Here is a 21,158-nt window from a genome sequence, read left to right as displayed (position 1 = left end):
CTTTGAATCTGATTTCACCAGCAGACTGTGCTGAACTTTTTTGTTGTGTAGGCCTTGGCTGTCAATAGCACTTCTGCACAAAGATTTGACTTGTGACAAATCAATGACTTTTCTGATGACTGCCTGTTTTGATATTATTAATTGACATATTCCTGCATTTAGTGGATACACTCTTAAAACACTTGAGTGATCAAAAAGTTTTTCTCAAGTAATCCTGAAACATAAATTGTCACTGTCATGTGTCTAATTTGTCCTAAGCAATTCCTGCTTCCAAAACTGTGCAAAGACTTTTGACGCAGGCCAATATACCATACTATGTTCATTCCCAAAGTAGATAGCATGTACACCATTTTCCTCTTCCACATGGCAGCAAGTTTGCATCATGTGTAACTGGCCTGCAGTGATAGAAGTTGGCAAGAAATTTGTTGTAAAATGTTGTAAAATGATGTTTAGAGTAGCAATAAATATTGCTAATGGAAGAAACTTTATTAAATTGGCTCCAAGAGCAAAATGATGCACATGAATGTCTGAAATTTATACCACTTGTGTTTCCTTGAGAAGAAACTGAAATCAGCAATGATTTTCAGATTCCTATTTCATTTGGTCTTCGCTTCTCTAGCCTAACCCCTCTAGGAGTGCAAGCTTCATGTGGCAATTGATTAAAAACTTTCTTCCTCAAGGAAAAGTAATAATAAAAGGTTTCATCATCCAACTTCTGTTTAAAAACAATGGCACAGGAAAAAATGATCAGATCCCATGTCTGTAGCTACTGACTACTATAAGGATTAATCTGAGCGGTTTGGAAGAATTTCCCCTAAAGCAGGAAAAGCCATCAAAAAGGCAATGTGTGAGGCAGAAAAAGAAATCACTGAAGAGAAAAATGCATTTTTCTATAATCTCTATAATGAGGATGGTTTTGAAAATACCATTGGTGGTTGTGTGTAGGCTTGTTGCATATATTTATTACAGAAGAGTTATAAATTACACCTTTTCCTTAGTTTTTCAGCCAGGTCCGGCTGTATATCAAAAAGTTTCTTCCTAGGATTTGGAAAGTTGCTTAGCACTGAAGTGATTTTTCCACTGTTTACTTCCAGTAACACATGATCCTATGACAGATATTATTGATAAAGAAGAAAGAAAAAAAAGCAACAGAATCATAAGTAAATACCTTGTCTTAGACGAGGCTTTGAGGTAAAAGACACTTGGGTTCCTCACACTACTGAGCAGGTAAATCTTGTAGAACCTGAGTGATCCACACCATGGGGGGTTTTCTGCTGAGGACTGATTCTTTATCCCTTACACAAGAGCAGCAGCCATCACCCTCCAGATCCATAATTTAAAAGCTCTGATTTGTGCTCTTAGTCGTAACTTGGAGGCCAGACTTGGAGGGACAGGGTGTGTTGTTGTTGTACTCAGGTTCTGCTCAGGCCCTGCACAGTTTCTGTGAAGAGTTGACTTCTGAGAAGGGCTGTGACCTGAGACACTTCTTTGGATGATGTTTGTCATTCAGAGTTTTTGTCTCTGCTGGAGGCTGGATGAGGTGTTGCAGATGTGGCATCAGGGGTTGCGAAACTGAAGGGCTGGCTCTGAGCCCTTGGCCTCTTTCCTGCTCAACTCAGACAGCAAAGGCACCACTAGCGTGTGGTTTGGGCTTTTTCCCTCATCAGAAGTAAGCTTTGTGTCAGTGACAGCACATCCAGGGTCATGTTTGGATGCCCAAGAAGATACTTCGCGTGTAGCTGACTTATCACAACACCCAACCTTCAATTGTTTTATTTCCTAGCTTGCGCCATGAGCATGGGGAATTTTCATCTCTCTTTTCTCCAGACTGGCTTACCAGGGGAGAAGGAAAACTATGAAACAGTCCAGCTCCTGGCACAGGTCTCTTTAGCCTTTTCCATGTACATGAACAGCTTTGTGTGGAGACCTTATGGCATAAACATAAACGTAAAAAAGCGTATTTAAGGGTTGCCATCAAGTTTTTCACCCAAAAAAGGGATGACTTGGTGTCAACTGTCCTTGAAGAGTGTGAGTGTCCTAAAAGTAGTGTAAATATTTCCAGTGTGACCAGACAGGCATCCACAGAACTCCAGGATACTGAGAAAAGATTCCTCCTAGGATCTGGACAGCAATACCTCTCTTTGTAATCTATTCAGGTTTGTTTTTAGAAACACTGATCACACTCAACAAGTACCTGTGAATTGCTGAGGCTGTTCAAAGACTCCTCCATTTAATGATTCTTTGCTAATTTGTTACACAAGGCCAAGGCCGTCTAAATTCTGGTTTTGGCTTTGGGATTGCTTTTTTGCCTGCTTTTTGCATCATTTACACTTTCATAAGAAGGAGTTGAGAAGGTTGAAGAGATTTCAAGATGCCCACACAAACACTTCTGGCACAGTTTTCTATGAAGACATATTTACACAATTATCCAGAAGTCCTTTGCATACCTTGAACATTTTTTCATGAACTTGAAAAAAAATTTAGCTGCATTTTCCCAGACAATGAATGAAGAGGCTACAAACAACATCAAAGTAAATGTGTGTGCGGTTAATTCTTAAAGCATTGCAAATACTTTTTTTTTTTTTCTTTTCATTTTATCTTTTTACAGAATTCTCCCAGCTGTATTCCTGCTAAATTCACTTAGAAACAAATAAGGCATATTTTGGGGCTATGTATTTTTCTAAGAATTTCACAGTTTTGAGGGAACTGTTTTTGTTACTTTAATATCTGGTTTTATTTCCTTCTTAATTCCTTTTCCTGACTCTGAACATAAAATAGTCAGGAAAGTATGATTTCAAAAGTAGGAAGTTGTGTGCTTTGAAAAAGCTCCATCTCAGTGTATACACTTTATCTCAGAAAAAAACAATATGAATGAAAATCTAAAGGCCATATAATAATAATAGTATGTATTAATGATAATAATACTATGTAATAATGATAATAATACTAAAAATAGTATATATTAACATTAACATTATTATTATTATTATTATTATTATTATTATTATTATTATTAATAATAATAATAATAATAATAATAATAATAGATATACAGAGATTTTACTTTATTGTTCCTGAGATGAGAAAGAGGAAATATCAGATGACTTGCAACCTGTACACAAAAAAAAAAAAAGTGTATGTGAGAAGGTCCTGGGGAAAACTGTTTCAAGAGTTAGTTGTAGGTTGTGACAACAGTGCTGAAGGAAAATATTTTAAAGTATAAAATATAGTAAATATATAGTATATATTTATAGTATACATAGTATATATTTATCGTATATATACAGTGTGTATATATATTATATATTTATATAGTGTATATATATATAAAGCACATATATATTATGTTATGTACACAGAATTTTGTACTATTTTCTCAGAAAAGTGAAATTCCTCCCTCAGTGGAGAGAGAACTTATACAGGGATTTGCCAAAAAAGATGCCACAGTAAATATGGCATTTAAACACACCAATACTTTTTCTATGCTAATATTTTTTTAACTCTGAGATGTAGATCACAGTCACATTTATTAGTTTAATATATTTATATTTATATTTATATTTATATTTATATTTATATTTATATTTTTATTTATATTTATATTTATATTTATATTTATATTTATATTTATATTTATATTTATATTTATATTTATATTTATATTTGTATTTATATTTATATTTATATTTATATGTGTATTTATATTTATATTTATATTTATATTTTTATATATTTATATAAAATTCACCTTCATTCAGATTTAAAGAGTAGTATTTCTAAACTTGGAGGATATCAGTGACAAAAGGAGGGATCAAAGTGCTGCACAACACCACTGGCTCCTGCATCCACAGAGACACTTCTGTTCTTGCTTTTCACAGGCTGCCACCAAGTTTTTCAAAGGAAGCTGGAAGAAATAGTGGCACCTTGTAGATTTTCTTCTTTTAGTTGATTGTGTATGATTTTCCTTACAGAGAAAAGGACAGGAAAGAAACAGCATGGACTAATCAGTTAATTATGTATAAATGCAGAAAAATAGACTCTGAACCCTTTGTCCTTTATTAAATTTATTGTTTACTTTGGCTTGTGCTTGTGCTAGCAACTCGAGGCTTTATTGGAAACACTCATAAAGCATAGTGACAAACTTTTGTCTCTTCATAGCCCTATTCTGGGACCAAACTGGGAAGTGGAATTTTATGGGGTTGGTAATGCACAAAGCTCATTAACAATTCGCTGCTCCCTTCAGAAGCTATCAAAAACCGTTTCTTTTTTTCCCCCCAGTTATCCAGTTTGGCTTTGTCACACTCTTTGTTGCCTCCTTCCCTCTGGCCCCTGTCTTTGCTCTTCTGAACAACATCATCGAGGTTCGTCTTGATGCAAAAAAATTTGTTACTGAGCTGAGGAGGCCAGACACAGTGAGAGAAAAAGATATAGGTGAGTAATGAAAGAGCACTGTAGTGAAGATTAGAGCAAAAATACAAAGAAAATTTATAATGAAACCATTATAATGAACCCGTTAATAAGTTTTCTTCTTTCACTTACAGGTATTTGGTATAACATCTTGAGCTGTATTGGAAAGCTTTCAGTGATGATTAATGTAAGTGTTTGGTTAAACCAATTTCTAACCATGATCTTGGGAGCTTATACTGTTCTTTCAATGTAATTTAAAATTCTTTATAATTCAATCTTTATAATATTTTATATTTCATTGTCCCTTCAACATAATTTAAAAGTGGCATCTAATTTTCTCAGTTGCTCAAATACAACAGAATACAGATACATTATGGTTATTGTGCTGTATGTACTCTCTAAGTAAAATTTTCCTGTATATGCTTTAAGATAAAAAAATCTCATGCTGTAGGACTTTCATCCTAATAGTTTCTAGTGAGTTTTTAACCTACAGATAGTGAACTCATTTATGTTGGAAAATACCTTTAAGGTCATGGGATGATACCAGAGATATTAAAGATGTCAAAGCTCTTTAGAAAGGGAGGTAATTTTTACTACTGAAGGGAGAACTTGTGGAGGGATTGTTATGCAATTTCTTTAATAAAATAGCTTCTAGCACAACAGTACAGCATTCCAATGCTGCCAGAGGGACAGTGTTGTTTCACTTGGGTGGAGCATTGTTCACTCATGGCTCTCCAATTTCAGGATTTAAGGTAGGAAATCTGTGGAACCCCGCACATCCCCATAATCTCACTGTCAGGCACAGATTTCAGTTGTCCAGCACTGAGATATGCTGGAGGATAAAAACTGTAGCCTCTTGTTTTTCTCTGAATACACTTTGCAGATTTATGATCCTTCAATATTTCCTGTCTTGATCGAACTCTAGAAACGTTTATTTCCTGGGGATTCCATTAAAGAATGAGTTAGATACATTTTCTTGAAAGAAATATAAATATGTGCACACCTGTTTGAAAAAAAAACAAAACACTGAATGCCCAATTCTACTTCTCCATCTGGATAATACTGACACAGGAAATTATTATTTAGCAAAATACAATTTTAAATCATCATAGGATCATAGAATGGTTAGGGTCGGATGGGACATTAAAGACCATCCCATTGCAAGGCCCCTGCCATGGGCAGGGACACCTTCCACTATCCCAGGTTGCTCAGAACCCCATCCAACCTGGCCTTCAACACTGCCAGGGATGGGGCAGCCAGAGCTTCTCTGGGCAACCTGTGCCAGGGCCTCACCATCCTCACAGGGAACATTTTTTTCCTAATATCCAATCTAAACCTCCTGTGTGTCAGTTTGATGCTATTCCCTCTTGTTCTGTCAGTCCAGGCCCCTGTCAAAAGTCCCTCTCCAGGTCTCTTAGAGTCTCTTCAGGCACTGGAAGGGGTTCTAAAGTCTCCTCCCAAATCCTTCTCTTTTCCAGACTGAACAATCCCAATTCTCTAGACCTGTCTCCACAGCACAGGGGCTCCAGCCCTCTGACCATCTTCATAGCCTCCTCTGGACCTGCTCCAATAGGAGTGAGTCCAGAGCAGAAATCAAATGAATTCTTATTGATGCAATGCAGAGATTTCTGTGATTGATTGCCTCCACAATGACACCAGTTTTATGGGATACCAGTCTCACGAGGTTTAATGCCAGCATATATTAAATGTTTAATGTTTAATACCCCCCATGTGACATGTGTGAATCCTGATGCTGAGGGGAAAATGGACATTTACACTCAACAGGTTTGGTGTAACTACACCAAAATATAGGCCATATTATATCAACTGGCTAATAAGTTTGTTGTAGTTTTTTTTTAAAAACTGGTAATAAACCTTCTAATGGCTCCAGAGATGAAAAGGATTGGAGCAATGGACAGTCCATTAGTTACTTTTGCTACTTCCCTAGCTGATCCTTCCCTTGGAGCGACAGAGCAGGTTTATTATACATATTATATGTATAATAATATTATACATATAATTTATTATACATATTATATGTATAATATGTATATTATATACAGGTTTATACTGTCCATTTATATGCAAATATTCTGTACCAGTTCTGGCCTTATAACTCTCCCTTCACCACCACTCTAAATTTACCTGAACATGAAATTTTTCCTCTGAATTAATTAACCTGGAGACACAGATTTACGATGCTGCTTTTTGGTTGTTAGTATGGTTTTTTTTTGTTTTTCCATCTCTCAGGCTTTTGTCATTGCTGTCACCTCCGATTTCATCCCACGCCTTATGTATCAATATGCATACAGCCAGAATGGAACCATGCATGGCTTCATCAATCACACCCTCTCGTACTTCAATGTCAGCCAGCTCAAGGCTGGGACACAGCCAGAAAACTCCCTGTTTGCACAGGAGGTTTCGTTCTGCAGGTAAAGTACTTGCAAGGGCAGTTTGCACAGTCAAGGGAATTTCCTTGGCTCTTATGTCATTTTTCAAAGTGGGAATTGATAAAATTCACTTATATGGCCATGTATTCAGCAATATTCATGTATGTTTGAAAATGTGGGTTTGGAAGTACAGCTTTATAGTATTCTCACTGTGTTACAAGGTCTTCAAAAGGGTTTTTTTCAGGGCATTAAAAGGCAAAATAAACAATTTAGGCAGACTTGATCAAAAGAAAAAAGCAAACTAACACTTTCTTTACTGAAAGATATAGATTTAATTAAAAACAATGATTTTTTTTTAAAATGGACACTCAGTGATTAGAACTAGGCTTTCTCTGTCTTTATTAAATTCAGTCCTCACTTGCTGAGATATGGGTTTTCAATATATTATGCCCAACTTTAAAACCTGCACCAGTTGCCATCTACACATCTTCTATTTCAGATTCATCTTTTCAGACTGGGGAAACAAGGCTCAACTTCCTTTAAAATATGTCCCAAATACCAGATACCCATGGAGTAGTTCCAGTTTGCATGAGAAATCACTAATATGGCTCCAGCTTTCAAACTAACTTTGTTCTTTTATAATAATATGCAGAAATTCAAAGAGCTGGTTTCAGGCATTACAACCCCCAGCTGTTCAAAATGGAGGTTCTTTGGGTCAGTGTTATATTCAACAGCCTGTCTCACCTTCCTTTTTGACTCCCTCGAAATCACCCTGTGCTTGGTATCTGCACAAAATAATTATAAAAGTTCCTCTTTCATTTATTTAAGGAGAGCCTTAATGTACAGAGGTTTTCCCTCCCTTGCTTTGAAGTGCAATATATCTCACTGATTTTAAGTCGGGTACATATCTTGCCCAACTATAACCCACAAAAATGGCACATCCCAGTTTCTTCATCAGAAGCAGGGCAAATAGGGAGAGAAATCTGTCTCTCTATGGCAGTGCTGTAGGGAATGCCTTTCGGGATACCTACATTCTCACCTTGACTTCAGCACAGGATAGATGGGTACACTCCTAACTTTTAAGCAATTTGTAAGTATGTGAGCTCTGCAATTCCCCCTTTCTGCTGCTGGGAATTGTTAGCAAAATATTCCCTGTTAGAATATGCAACATCTCTGAACTTTTAGATTTGTAAGTCTGCGAAATGCTTTTGCACCCTCAATTTCTAGTACTTTTAAATTTTTTCTCCCTAAATTTGCTTGTGTTTTCCTTCAACAAGCATATTGATCCACTTCACTGTGATTTTGCTACTTTTACAATGCTGCTTTTTACCTTGTGTCAGCCACTGGCCTCTGTTTATAGCTGTTTAAGTGCTGGTGTGCTTGGAAATATGTGCATTGACAACAGGGGTGAAAGGCACTCCTCGCATTAGTATGGTCATACATAGCCAAATACTCAACAGAGCCCAAATACTGGGAGGAGGGAATCATCTACACTGGGTACAAAAGTGGTCCCTGCCTGATGATTCCTTCTAAGAGACTGAGAAGAAGAGAAAAAATAATGTTTGACCATGTGTTAGTCTGAGCGAGACAGAACTATGGGAGCATTTCTCTTCTGTTATCAGGAAACATTTGGGAAAAGATGTCAGCATCCACAAACAGTGTTTCTCATTATCATCTTTCTCATTTGAATCTTATCAAAATCTCAGCTTTGGACAGAACTATCACTGTGATAAAATATGGGGTCTCTAACTTGTTCCCAAGAGACAGGCAACCAAACAGTGCCCCTCAAGCTGGAAATAAAATCTGTATTTCTGTTTCTGGCAGATGCATTGGGAACAAGATGACCTCTCTTATTCTTAGATTTCTGTGACCTCTGGAGATAAATGTGGTTGCAATGAGGCTGCATTCTGCTCCTTATGGGCATTACCAGAGATTAAGGTATCTTAAAAATAACCGTAACATGCCAGAAACAACTCTGCCATTGAACACAGAGAATACATTCTTCAAATATTTAGAGCAGCATTTTCTACAGTGCTGTGAACTCTTTGGCACTGCTTCCAAATAAAGGTTGCTGTAAAGCTGTTCTGATGCACAATATTAGTTGTAATTTTACTTTTTTTTTCAGGGAAAAGTGGCATTTGTATAGTTGAAGGCAAATTAGAAGCAAGTATTGCTAAGATATGGGATATTTTTAATGGTTTTTCCCTTTTGGTCCTTGTAGTCTTGTATGATAATGGAGTATATACAAACCTGCTGGTCACACTGAAATGAGGAAGCAGCAGATACGGAGTCATTCAAGGGGCTTTAACATGTCTGCTCCAAAATTCAGCAATTTTATAAAATCTCTCTGAATTTATTTTCTTTATGTCATGGGGTTCATCTCATCTATTCCCAATGGTCAGTTGTGGATGCTAACATTTTTCCCTGACTAATTTTTATATATTCCTTCACTGCTGATTCTGTGATTCTGGATGGTTTTCCCAATTTCTTGTCAAAGACCAGCTGATGAAGGAAATTAAACAGATTAGCTTATTTGGACTGATTTGAAGTTCCACCAATATATATAGTATGATTTGGTTTTTTTACCAGTCTTTTTTTTCCCCCATACAATTAACTTTTGAAATACATTAACATCCTCATCTTAGCTCTGGCTTCAGTGCACATTTGTCCAAGTGTTATGTGGTTCTCTCTACCCAGCTTCCCTTCCCCTACAATTCTCTACTTTCAGTGCACATTTTTCTATTCTTATAACTTTCCTGTGCTCTATTCTTCAACCACGTTGACCACTACATATTCTTGTCCTTTTTCAGTGGAATTAAAGTGGAATTACATGCTTGCTATTTTGGAAACACAATAGTCTTTGCAGCACTGGTTGATTGTTGTTCCTACCATACCTGCTGAATCAAATATTTTAAGAGTGAAGCATTGAAAAGGTGAGGGAATCAGAGAGTCATAGAATATCCTGAGTGGGAAGGGACCCACAAGGATCTTCAAATCCTGACCCTGCACAGAAGACCCAAAAAATCATACCTGAGGGTAGTGTCCAAATGCTTCTTGAGCTGAAAAGATAGAATTTGTAAAAAAGAAATCACCTATAGAATGTAGGGGTTAGAAAAGGTCTCACATGCCAGAAAATAATTATAAAAGGAGGTGGGGGTGAGGCCCAGCTACCTCATCTATAGCTCTGGCAACATTTTCCTTCACCATAAATCATTTACACGTGTTTTGTTTAGTGTAGGTTCAGGCATCACAAGCAGTGTGATTCCCAGCTGAGCCAGGTGAGATTTCCAAGGGGTCTGATGTCCTGCAATACTTACATTGTCTGTGAAGCTCAGAATGCATTAAATGGAAAACTCACCACAGTTGGTGACCCTTCCAGGTGAACCTGGGCTACATTTCAAGACTGGAATTGATTTATAGTGGTCAGAAAAGTCCACAAGAAACTCAGTGGTTTTCCTTGGTTTTGATGTTCAAGCAGGTGAAGTTCAAGGGAACTGACTTTGGCCCTTGATGTAGCACTTTTACAGATTTAAGCAACATGTGGGGGTCCACAATGTCCAGAAAAGTACCAGAGAGGGGATCTGGCAGTGCAGGAAGAGCACAGAAATCCTGAGACAGGACCTGTGCATGCACTGCTGAACAAAACCATCCAGGAGCTAACACAGCCCAGGGAGTTCTTCCCTAAATTAACACAGCCTGCGCTTTAAAGTGGTCTTCTCCTCCCTGTGGGCTGTACTTGTGTCCTTTGTCTGCAGAAACTGCAGCACAGAATCACATCCAGCATTCCAGACTGTTTCTTGGGGGTGGGGAGTGGCAGGATGTAGGGGATGCGTGGATTGCAAATGTGTAATTTAACATGCAAAACCACGTGAGTAGAACCTGAAGGTAATTTTGGCAAGCACACCTGCAAACTGAAGCTGACAGATTATATATATGAACCTTCTCCACTATCCCCCAACGGAGACTTTTGCACAGTCTAATGAATCTTATTGTCAGGACGGGTTTTGTGGTATTCAAAACAGATTTTCCCTGTCTTAATTTCATCCCATTACTCCTAGTCAAACACTGGGAACAGCACTAAATTATCCCTGTTAGTCCTGAGGGCACAATTTGTGCATGGTTATCATGTCCAACTGTGGCTGTTACTTACCGAAGTGGAGCAATACATGTGCTGCTCTTTAATCTTCTCGATCAGTCAGTCTCCTCAGCCCTTGTACTGTTCTCCTGAACTACTGCCTTCAATATTTTCCTTCCTTCCTTCCTTCCTTCCTTCCTTCCTTCCTTCCTTCCTTCCTTCCTTCCTTCCTTCCTTCCTTCCTTCCTTCCTTCCTTCCTTCCTTCCTTCCTTCCTTCCTTCCTTCCTTCCTTCCTTCCTTCCTTCCTTCCTTCCTTCCTTCCTTCCTTCCTTCCTTCCTTCCTTCCTTCCTTCCTTCCTTCCTTCCTTCCTTCCTTCCTTCCTTCCTTCCTTCCTTCCTTCCTTCCTTCCTTCCTTCCTTCCTCCCTTCCTTCCTCCCTTCCTTCCTCCCTTCCTTCCTCCCTTCCTTCCTCCCTTCCTTCCTCCCTTCCTTCCTCCCTTCCTTCCTTCCTTCCTTCCTTCCTTCCTTCCTTCCTTCCTTCCTTCCTTCCTTCCTTCCTTCCTTCCTTCCTTCCTTCCTTCCTTCCTTCCTTCCTTCCTTCCTTCCTTCCTTCCTTCCTTCCTTCCTTCCTTCCTTCCTTCCTTCCTTCCTTCCTTCCTTCCTTCCTTCCTTCCTTCCTTCCTTCCTTCCTTCCTTCCTTCCTCCCTTCCTCCCTTCCTCCCTTCCTCCCTTCCTCCCTCCCTCCCTCCCTCCCTCCTTCCTTCCTTCCTTCCTTCCTTCCTTCCTTCCTTCCTTCCTTCCTTCCTTCCTTCCTTCCTTCCTTCCTGCCTTCCTGCCTTCCTGCCTTCCTGCCTTCCTGCCTTCCTGCCTTCCTGCCTTCCTTCCTGCCTGCCTTCCTGCCTGCCTTCCTGCCTGCCTTCCTGCCTTCCTGCCTTCCTGCCTTCCTGCCTTCCTTCCTGCCTGCCTTCCTGCCTTCCTGCCTTCCTGCCTTCCTGCCTTCCTGCCTTCCTTCCTCCCTCCCTCCCTCCCTCCCTCCCTCCCTTCCTTCCTCCCTCCCTTCCTCCCTTCCTTCATTCCTTCCCTCCCTCCCTCGTTCCCTCCCTCCCTCCCTCCCTTCCTCCCTCCCTCCCTCCCTCGTTCCCTCGTTCCCTCGTTCCTTCCTTTCTCTCCCTTTCTCTCCCTCTCGCTCTCTCGCTCTCTCTCTTTCTCTCTTTCTCTCTGTCTCTTTCTCTCTTTCTCTCTCACTCCTTTTTTCTTGCCCCTCCCCTCTGGAATCTGTACAGCTGAATGGCTGAATGCAGCGTTCCAGGTGTGGGTTTACCTGGGCAATTCAGAGGAAGGGTAATTCCACCCTCCCAGCACCATTGTGCCTCTTCTTGATACACCCACAAATCATACACTGTCCTGCTGCCATATTTCAAACTTGTGCTAACTTGCTGGCCAATGCATGCTCCAGGCTATTTCCACATTCAAACACTATCCCTTCAAAGATCCTTCAAGTGTTTTATTTTTAATTATTTTCCATTTCCCCATATTATTCTCATTCTGCTTCCTGTCTCCATTTCTTACTGCTTTCTGTGTTTCCTGCTATTTGCAAAACTTTCCAATTTAGGAGCATCTGTGATTTTTATTAGCCTGTTGTTTACTTCCAAATGATTGATGATAATACTAAAAGCAACAGTCTTTACACCAAACCACTAAGGCTCTCTTTTGTCCTGTCCAAGGCTAGACAGTTAATTTAGGAAGTGCCTTTCCCATGGCTCCCCCTTTCGTTAATGCAAAGACAGGAACCACCAAAGCATGAGTCACATTTTATGTGGTCTGAATTATTCCCTAAATGAATCAAGTTTTAGGTGAGATTAATGCAGGTTTATCTCCTTCAGTCTGAAAATGCCTTGGACTATCTCTCTTCTTTCATTTCAGCATTTTATTCCCTGTATATTGATGTCAATTTACATTAAGAAAATAAAGGGGACTTCTGTAAATCCTCTAAAATCTGGACATTTCCAATGTTAAAACAATGTTCTGATGTTGGTTACAACTGTGAAAACCAGACTAAGTGTGTTAAATTCAGTGGAGGTAGGCCAGCTCTAATTCTGAAGTTGTATTTCATAATAACGGTTGAAGTAAGAACATCTGGAGGATTTGATTCTTCAGGTTTTGTGATCGGAAAATCATGTTAATCACAGCAATTGATGCTGGAGGAAATTGCTGGAACTATGATAGCTGAGTTGTCTCTATTTCCAGGTTCAAAGACTACAGAGAACCACCTTGGTCTCCACAGCAGTACGAGTTTTCTAAGCAGTACTGGGCGGTCTTATCTGCTCGCTTGGCTTTTGTGATTCTATTTCAGGTAAGTCTGATGAGTTGCTTCACTTTCAGTCACAGAAATATCATCATAAATGGATCCAAACACATGTTCCAAAGCAGCTCATGTCCAATAGACATGGAAGGCAAGGCACACAGCTTCCTTTAGCCCTTGGTGCTAGCAGTGACCCCCAAAATACCACAGGCTTAAGTTTTAAACTTATGTGTAAGTAGACTCTGTCAAATTTTATACTCTCAGAGGCACCACTTGTAAAAAGCACATAAATGCTGTGTAAGCTTGTTAACTGCTCTTCTTTACTCAAAGCAAGAAATAAACAGAAGTAATAAATCCTCTAAGGGTTTTTGCTACTTTCTTGAATTGAGTGCAGTAAATTGTCCCCAGTGTGAGGATTTCATTAGCAAGGGATTTGCTATCATGGCTTGCCTTTCGAATGGCTCCCTTCTGCTCTTCTCCATAATCTGGGATCCTTCCACAGCCAAATTCGGCCCGTCCCTCTTTTTCAAATCTGCCTTTCTTTTGTCCTCACCTGCCAATTGTTCCCAAGTGTTTCTCTGAATCTTGTCTGGTTTGTATTGCCCTCTTCTGCTTCTTCGTCATGCCTTCAGTAATTTTCCACCACTGACTGCAAAGCAGTTGAAAGCAACTGGTTCTGCTGGGCTTCAAGCCCTCTGCCTGCTCTGCCAGAGAACATTCCTTGGGTAATTAGCTCCACTGTCTCAGATGGGGACAGAGAGTTCATGCTAGCAGCCCTGTCAGCAAACTGTTCTCACACGTTTCCAAGCGTTACATAGCATAGCACTTCTCAAAGCATTATCATGACAGTACAAATCCCCAGAGCATCGATTATCTATAGATTTCACAAGCAAGTGAAGCTTTTTTCCCAGTCTGCTTCCTGCTAGATGTTATGAGCACCACCTGTAATCACCTTGACACCTGAGGTTTGGGGTTTTGGCTTGCACACTGTGGTAGTGTAAAAACAATTCTGCTTGTCAGCAGACAGAGGAATCTGAGGACAGAATGGCCATGAAAGTTGTCTGCTATGTGCTCAGGCCACACTGGAAACAAACGGGTATCTTTGCCTTATGTTGTAGGATTTTTGATTGTATTGGGGGATAGCCTTGTATTAATGGATTCTGAACTCAGTATCAAGGAATTGGATGTTGAGAACTGGGCACCTTTGGATGCCTGTAAAGAATAATGCTGGTTTAGCTACTAAGGCCATGGATTATTTAATGATTCCATGTCCTTTCCTATTTCAAATGTAACTAAAGCTTGTGTTTAACTCAGCCTCTACACTGAGGAGTAGATGTGCACAAACCTGAGCTGTTTCTTGAAATAAAGCCTTAATCAACTGCTTACTACCACACACCACCAGCAAAATGCGTTTGATATCTGTCTCATAGCTATAACAAATGTTTGGTTTTGCTCCAGTGTATTTTGGATTTTTCATGCTTGCTTCACGTCTGTTGCTGTACTTGCAGAACTTGGTGATGTTCCTCAGTGTTCTGGTTGACTGGATGATCCCTGACATCCCCAAGGACATCAGTGAACAGATCAAAAAGGAGAAAACCGTGCTTGTTGACTTCTTCTTGAAGGAAGAGCATGAAAAGCTGAAGCTGATTGAAAGCTTTATTGCGCGCGACAAGCGGAAACACAAGAGTGGGACGAAAAGGAAAAGGGCCAGGGCTTCCAGCTTCTCCCAGTGTCACCACAGCCCCAAGGGCAGCTTCACCTCCTTCAGCTCACAGCACACAGTGGTGTGACTCCTGAGGGAAGGCAGCAGCCTGTGCTTACCTCTGCTTACTGCATGATGTGATTCCGAACCTGGAACAAGCGAGCGAGAGACAAGGGACAGGGAGCAAAAGGAGTCTCGTTTGCTTCCTTAGAATCTCCAGATGTGAGGATCTCTGTTACAATTTAAATGCCCTCTGGGCTGCAGCATTTCCAATTTCATCAGTGGGAGATAAAGGCTGTATTGGGCTGTAGCTGGTTCTTGCAGTGCCGATTCATGCGAGCTGGGGAGGCACGCAGGAATTCTCCTGGCAGGAATTCTGGCAATTATCCCTCCTCCTGCAGACACCCTGTGGGGCACAGGGACACTCCTGCTTTAGTCTCTGTCCTTGGGAAGGTTGGACTGACTGTGGGGAAGGACTTACCATGGGGAAGGACTGACCTTGGAGAAGGACTGACCATGGAGAAGTGCACACACCTAATGGTCTCATTGGCTGTAGCTGCCAGCAGAAGGTTTGTAAACATGTGGAATCTCAAGGACTCCTTGTGCCTTCCTAACCTACACTGCCACATGGTGCCACCTCTGGAGGGCATGCAGGGCTCTGGGAGATGTGTGAACAGAAGGAATTTAAATCACTGGGCACTTGCCTCTATGGATACATCGTGCTTTGCTTAGCTGGAGCTGGAATACATGTGCTGGTGTGCAGGGAGGCCATCAGAATGGCTGAAGATGCCAGAACCAGAAAAGCTCCTTGGCACTCATTGTCCTAAAGAGAAAACTAAAAACCAAACCTTGCATGTTTGATTCTCCTCTCACTTAGACTTGGAATCCAGACAGTGTCAAGAGGAATCACACCACTGAACCACCAGTGCAAAGCTGAGGAGTGAGAATAGAATCAAGCCCTGTAAATAATGTGGCATCTCCATGTACGCTGCACGTAAAGCAACAAAAATTGCTGCTGTTGTGATTTACTGTAAAGTTAAATATTTTGCAGAACCGCATTTCATTGGAAGATAAACATATTCACTAACCAAGCTTTCACCTACAGGCATTTAAGGAATAACTTTATTCTGTCATGAATGAAAATTAAACTTTCTTAAAAAATCTGTTTCTTTTCCTGATGATTTGTCAACCAGGCTTGAAATTTAGAGTCTGGACAAAAGGCTTTCTTCTCATTTTTTCTTCTCAACAATACTTTCAAAACAATAAAAAAAATATAAATGAAAATAAGTACTCCAGTTTCAGGCATTCTATTCAGGATTGGTCTTTAACAACATAATCTAATTTTATATATTTCTGAGGCCTAAGATTTTACTAATGTCTTAGATAAAAAGATTTTTCTCTGTGACAACTTTTGGTAACATAATGGGAGATGCAAGAATAATTTATTTTTTCATTCAGTGTCCAAACTAAGGCACATAAAAGTGGGAGAACTGTTTCAATGAAAAAAAAAATTATTTTTGAGTTTCATTTTTAAAATTTACTTTTGGGTTATTTATTCTTTCTATATAGAAATGGAATTTGAAAAGATAACGTCATCTGGAATAAAATTGCAAGTGATTAACTTTGTTGAAAAAAAAGTCAGTCCTCTCCAAATGTTTTCCTCTTTTTCCCTGTGAAAACTCATTGTTTTGTTTTGTTTTAATTTTATTAGGATTTTAAGAGTTTGGCTCCCTTATGAAAGTCTGTGAAAGGACTGAGACATAACCTTTGATTTCCTCCCTCTAAGATCAGCATTTAAATGAGGGAACGGTATCTCCCCAAAACCAAATTGTCTCGTTTTACTTTCAAAAGGCCAACAAAGCCCTGTTGGGGATTCCATGGTCTAATGTATTAAGAGAGTCAATATTAATAACATCTATTCCCTCTTTTACACCAAGAGGATGCTCTGCTGGTGCACATGGGGATTTGAAACTGTTGAGGCTTTGGAAGTGTCTGTGGTTTTTTTTTTTGCAACTCCAGTCTTTTGAAATTCAATCAATTCTCTTCACTCCAAACAGCCGCTGGTGGGGAGAAAATATGTTTCTAAACAGTAGAAATATCAATATTTTTTTTGCCATAATTCTTCCTCTCCTTTTTCCAGGAATATGGGAGGGCGTGCAGCAACAGATTTAGAAAGGGATTGCACACAGGTTTCACGGCACCCCCTTTGCCAGTGGCTGGTTTGATGGATATTCAGAATAAAGGGTTTCCTTAAAATAGCACCATTCTGTACATTTTGTACACCCTCCCTCCAACCAGGAAATACCTTTTTAAAAACTGTGAGTCACTCCAAAGCAGTCAGAAAAATGTTATCCCAGAGTCGAGTGCACTAGGCTGTTGTTACACAGAATTTCCATAACAAGCAACTGAAATGCTTGCTGTGGTCCAAAAATGATAAAGTTTTTCTAGATTTCCTAGCACAAGGAACTAGAGAAGCCACCAGATGTACACTGATGCTCTGCAAGTTCTCCTGAGGTTTATATATTTCACCCAAACAAAGCTGGGAAAAAGGCACGGCAGCAATTCCGGCTGATGTCCAGATGGGATCTCCCCTGATACCACACACAGGGCAGACAGCTCAATTATCTTTATCTCTGATACGCTTGCTGTTTTCCCCTTAAACTTGAGAGTTTCATTCACAGAGGATTCCTGCATGTTCAGTACCTGACTCAGGTGCACTCCCCAAGGATTGCACCTTTTGTTGCATTTCTATGGCAACCTCTGGATTCTCCTGACACCACTTCCCATCAGCTGCTGTAACTGTAGATCACTGATCAGGTATTCAGCCATTCTCAGATTCCAGCTTATCTTTTTTGGACAAAGCCAGACTTTATCTGCCCCCTATTTATCAGTGGGATAGCTGTAAGTGCTCCCCCTTGCCATAAATTGTGCCTTGGAAGCAGAGAATGGCTGTTCAAAGAGACGTGCATGGAGGGCTCTCCATGGGGACCAAAGGAGTAGGGATGCAAGCAGAGGCACAAAGGTAACAAAACCTGTGGGCTATTGCCACTCCCTGCTTTAACAATGAAAACCAGCTAAAATAGCTGCAGAGGAAAGGGGAAAAAAAGTAAGTGGAGAAAGATTTGCATAGAAATTTAGTATAGAATTTCATAACCATTTTGGACCACTCCAGATATAAAGTGAAAACCTCAATTAAGCAGGCAAACAAATGAAAATCAGTATGTCTGTATGTGTGAGTAGCTACCACACTGTGAGTATGTGAATATGTGAGTATGGGTGAGTAGCTGCCACCGAGTCCCAAACCTACAGATCCACACCCTAGGATCCGTGGAGCCTCATCAATAGGAATATTTGAACCTGCACATCTAATCAGAACAGTGCAAATAGGAAGCAACAAAAGTGAAGAATTGAATGGTTTTATAAAGCCTTACAACTCCAACTAGATGTGACCCTGTCAGGTCAGGCAATGTGAGGTGTGTTCACCTTCTGTTCAGCAGACAGTCCACGGATTTTGCTGCTCCATTTATGACAATTTTTCCCCTGGTCTGGTGGAGCAGGTTAGTTTCAAACAGCTTTCAGGAGTTATTCAGGAGAAGAAATGGACCCAGATGGAAGGAGTTCCCTGCTCCACGGTCACTCCATGCTCCATGCTCAAATGCCATCAGTTAGAGGATCTGTCTGATCTACGCAGCCACGTGAACCCTCTCACTGTGCTTATCTCTAGTTTTAAAGGGGCCTTTCAGGAACTGAGTGAAGCTGTGGGAATGTTGGCCTTTTCTGTCATGTCTTCTTGATGCAGACCTGCCCACTTTTTTAATCACCAGCTCCAGAAAGTTTTTTTTGTGATGGGTATCACTGGCTTTTTGAGAGCTATCAGTCCTCATCTCAGGATATAAAACACTTTGCTATCTAGACTATACCTGCAACTCCAACATTCATGACATTCAAACCCTTCCTTTTTCCAAGAAGAAAAGGGTGACCTCTGTGGAAGTCTGCCTGTTAAATAATTGTTTGGAAATACCCAGTCCACCTTGTGCAGTATTCACCACTGTTAGCAATAAACTCTGACTACAGCAGTATAACATCTGTTGCTGCTCTGCAGTCTCACCCTTTAATTAACCACAGATGGTCTCTCTGTTCCCCGTCTGGTCTAATTATTTTGCTTTTGAAAAGAAAATATAAACCACTTTTGTTTGTGAGCTGTTCTTTGTAGGTAAATTCCTGTACACCTTGTACTAGATAAGATGCCTTGGGTGTTCAGGAACACAAAATGTCAGATGCAACAGTAGAATTGCACTTAAAGGTAGAGAGAGGAGGAGCATTTGTACCTGAGCTCCCAGTTCTTACCTTGCAAGAGCCATCAGTCCATGGTTCATCTGAAAGGCTCACAGACAATGGAGGCTGAAGAATATTGTTAGCAAAAAAATGAGTACAGTCTTTATGCTCCACATGCATCTTTTTCAAGGAAAGGTCTGCATGAGCTTTTTCCTAAATGTGTTTTCATTTGTCCTAAATCCCTCAGTACTACCAAAACTGAATATTCCCTGCAGTTCCCATCCTTTACCCATCATCTGCAAATGTATTAAATTATTAATTGATTATTCAAATATTAATGGCAGCATTAATTAACAGGGTGCCTTGCTGCCTCTTTCCCACCCCCAGTGGAATTGTTAAAATCAACCAGATTCCATAACTCCTGAAACAGACTTATATTACTCTTTATTTGTGCATAATGATCTAATGAAATATTTTTATTTATGTCTGTTTTCAGTTGCTTCTTGACACAATCCTGAAGCTTTACTTTTCTTGATTCTTAGGACACTCACTAAAAACAACTCCTCTACTCACAGTGTTTCCAAGCCACTCCTGGTTCCACAGACACAGCTTTAATGAGCAAAATGATTTCTATCAAAGGATTATATATATCTCAAATGCAGCCACCTGAGGCAAAGCAGATTCAAACCTCACTGGAATCAGTGGAAGTCTGTCTTTCGGCTCCGGTATTCCTTTGAGCAGAGGTTGGTTTTTTTTCTCTATGCAATTCTGTGTGCAGCTTTTAACCAGCTATGCAGAAAAATAGTGATAGCAGTGGAAAAATGTGCATCCCCAGCAAACTTCCATTGCTGTGGCCTTCAGAGAGTCCCACTGTGGAAAATGTGCACTGATAGCAGTTTGGGATTTGACCCTGCATTTTCCAGAGATGGGATCACCCTCCAAAACTGACTGGCTGATTTTGTCTGCATTCATCCTGGTGTTAGGGCTGACTTTAGTGAACTTGATATTTAGAACAGTGCTTCCATGTGGGAAGGACTTAAAGCAGACATAACTGTAAGTCACTTGTGAAAGCTATCATCCTTGAATTTAAATATATAAGGAATATTGATCCACCATCTGGTTAAATCTGTGCAATTTATGTCACAGATATCAATCCTTGTAACAGGCTCCTTGTTATCTAATGCTGTAGTGTCTGATTTCAGTAAGTTCAGGAATGCAATTAATGGGGAAGCAGTGTGATCCATCAGCTCAGAGAGACTACTGCAGCCCTCCAATTTTTGGAAAAAAACCAAAACTTTTTCATTGTCTTTCCCAAAAATTTGGGAAATTTGCATTTTTGGGAAAGAGAATGCAAATTGTGCCTTTAGAACCAGAAGGAAGCTTGGTCAGAAGGTGGAAATGGGGCAAGGAGAGGAGCTCCATGAAGCTGTGGGGAAAATGAGGGGCTCTGCACAATTTTTGCTGGTATATCAGAGCCTCCCAGTGCCATACGCCAGTCCACAGCCTCATTCTTTGCTGGAGGAAACTGTTCTCTGCTTAAAGGGAAATCACAGGAAGAAATCGCAGCCCTAACTGAATCTGCCCCACAAGGTAAAGTCTATTTCTGGAGTGACTCCTGACTTCTCTGATGCACTTTAAACACAAAAGCAGCAGAAATCCAAACAAAAAGCTTGCACAAATACATAGAAATCTAAAATTTCTTCCAAGCACTTAATCAGTGAGCCATCTCCTAATGAGCTAATTCTTAAGAGGGTTATTTTCCCAGAGCTTTTCTAGTAGCTACTTTAAATAAGGTACAAACAAACATTACAATAATCTTACATTCAATCTTATGGGAGTGGTTTAAGCTTTCCTCTGGCATCTATTTTTTTAGTTTTTACTCCATCTATTTTTTAACTTTTTTCAAATGAACATAATTTTTAGAAAGACAGCTATACATGACTTGTAAAACACAAATCTCAACTAAGTTCAACAAAACATCCTCTCTTGATGCTAAGAGAGGGTTT

General features: G+C 40.0%; 1 protein-coding gene across 1 annotated transcript in view; it reads left to right on the top strand.

Annotated features, from left to right (window-relative positions):
* The window catches only part of LOC131591757 (anoctamin-2-like), a 159,477-nt gene extending 143,378 nt beyond the window's left edge, over positions 1-16,099 (top strand). The window contains exons 21-25 of the mRNA XM_058862788.1: positions 4,279-4,431; positions 4,542-4,594; positions 6,658-6,839; positions 13,121-13,226; positions 14,684-16,099. Coding sequence (XP_058718771.1) covers positions 4,279-4,431; positions 4,542-4,594; positions 6,658-6,839; positions 13,121-13,226; positions 14,684-14,965 — 776 coding nt within the window. The 3' untranslated portion in view covers positions 14,966-16,099. The remainder of the gene's footprint in view (positions 1-4,278; positions 4,432-4,541; positions 4,595-6,657; positions 6,840-13,120; positions 13,227-14,683) is intronic.
* The last annotated feature ends 5,059 nt before the right edge of the window (positions 16,100-21,158 follow it).

The sequence above is a fragment of the Poecile atricapillus genome, chromosome W (assembly GCF_030490865.1).
Source record: "Poecile atricapillus isolate bPoeAtr1 chromosome W, bPoeAtr1.hap1, whole genome shotgun sequence".
Lineage (NCBI taxonomy): Eukaryota > Metazoa > Chordata > Aves > Passeriformes > Paridae > Poecile > Poecile atricapillus.
The sequence above is the reverse complement of the archived record's forward strand: the minus strand, read 5'-3'. Positions and strand labels throughout refer to the sequence as shown.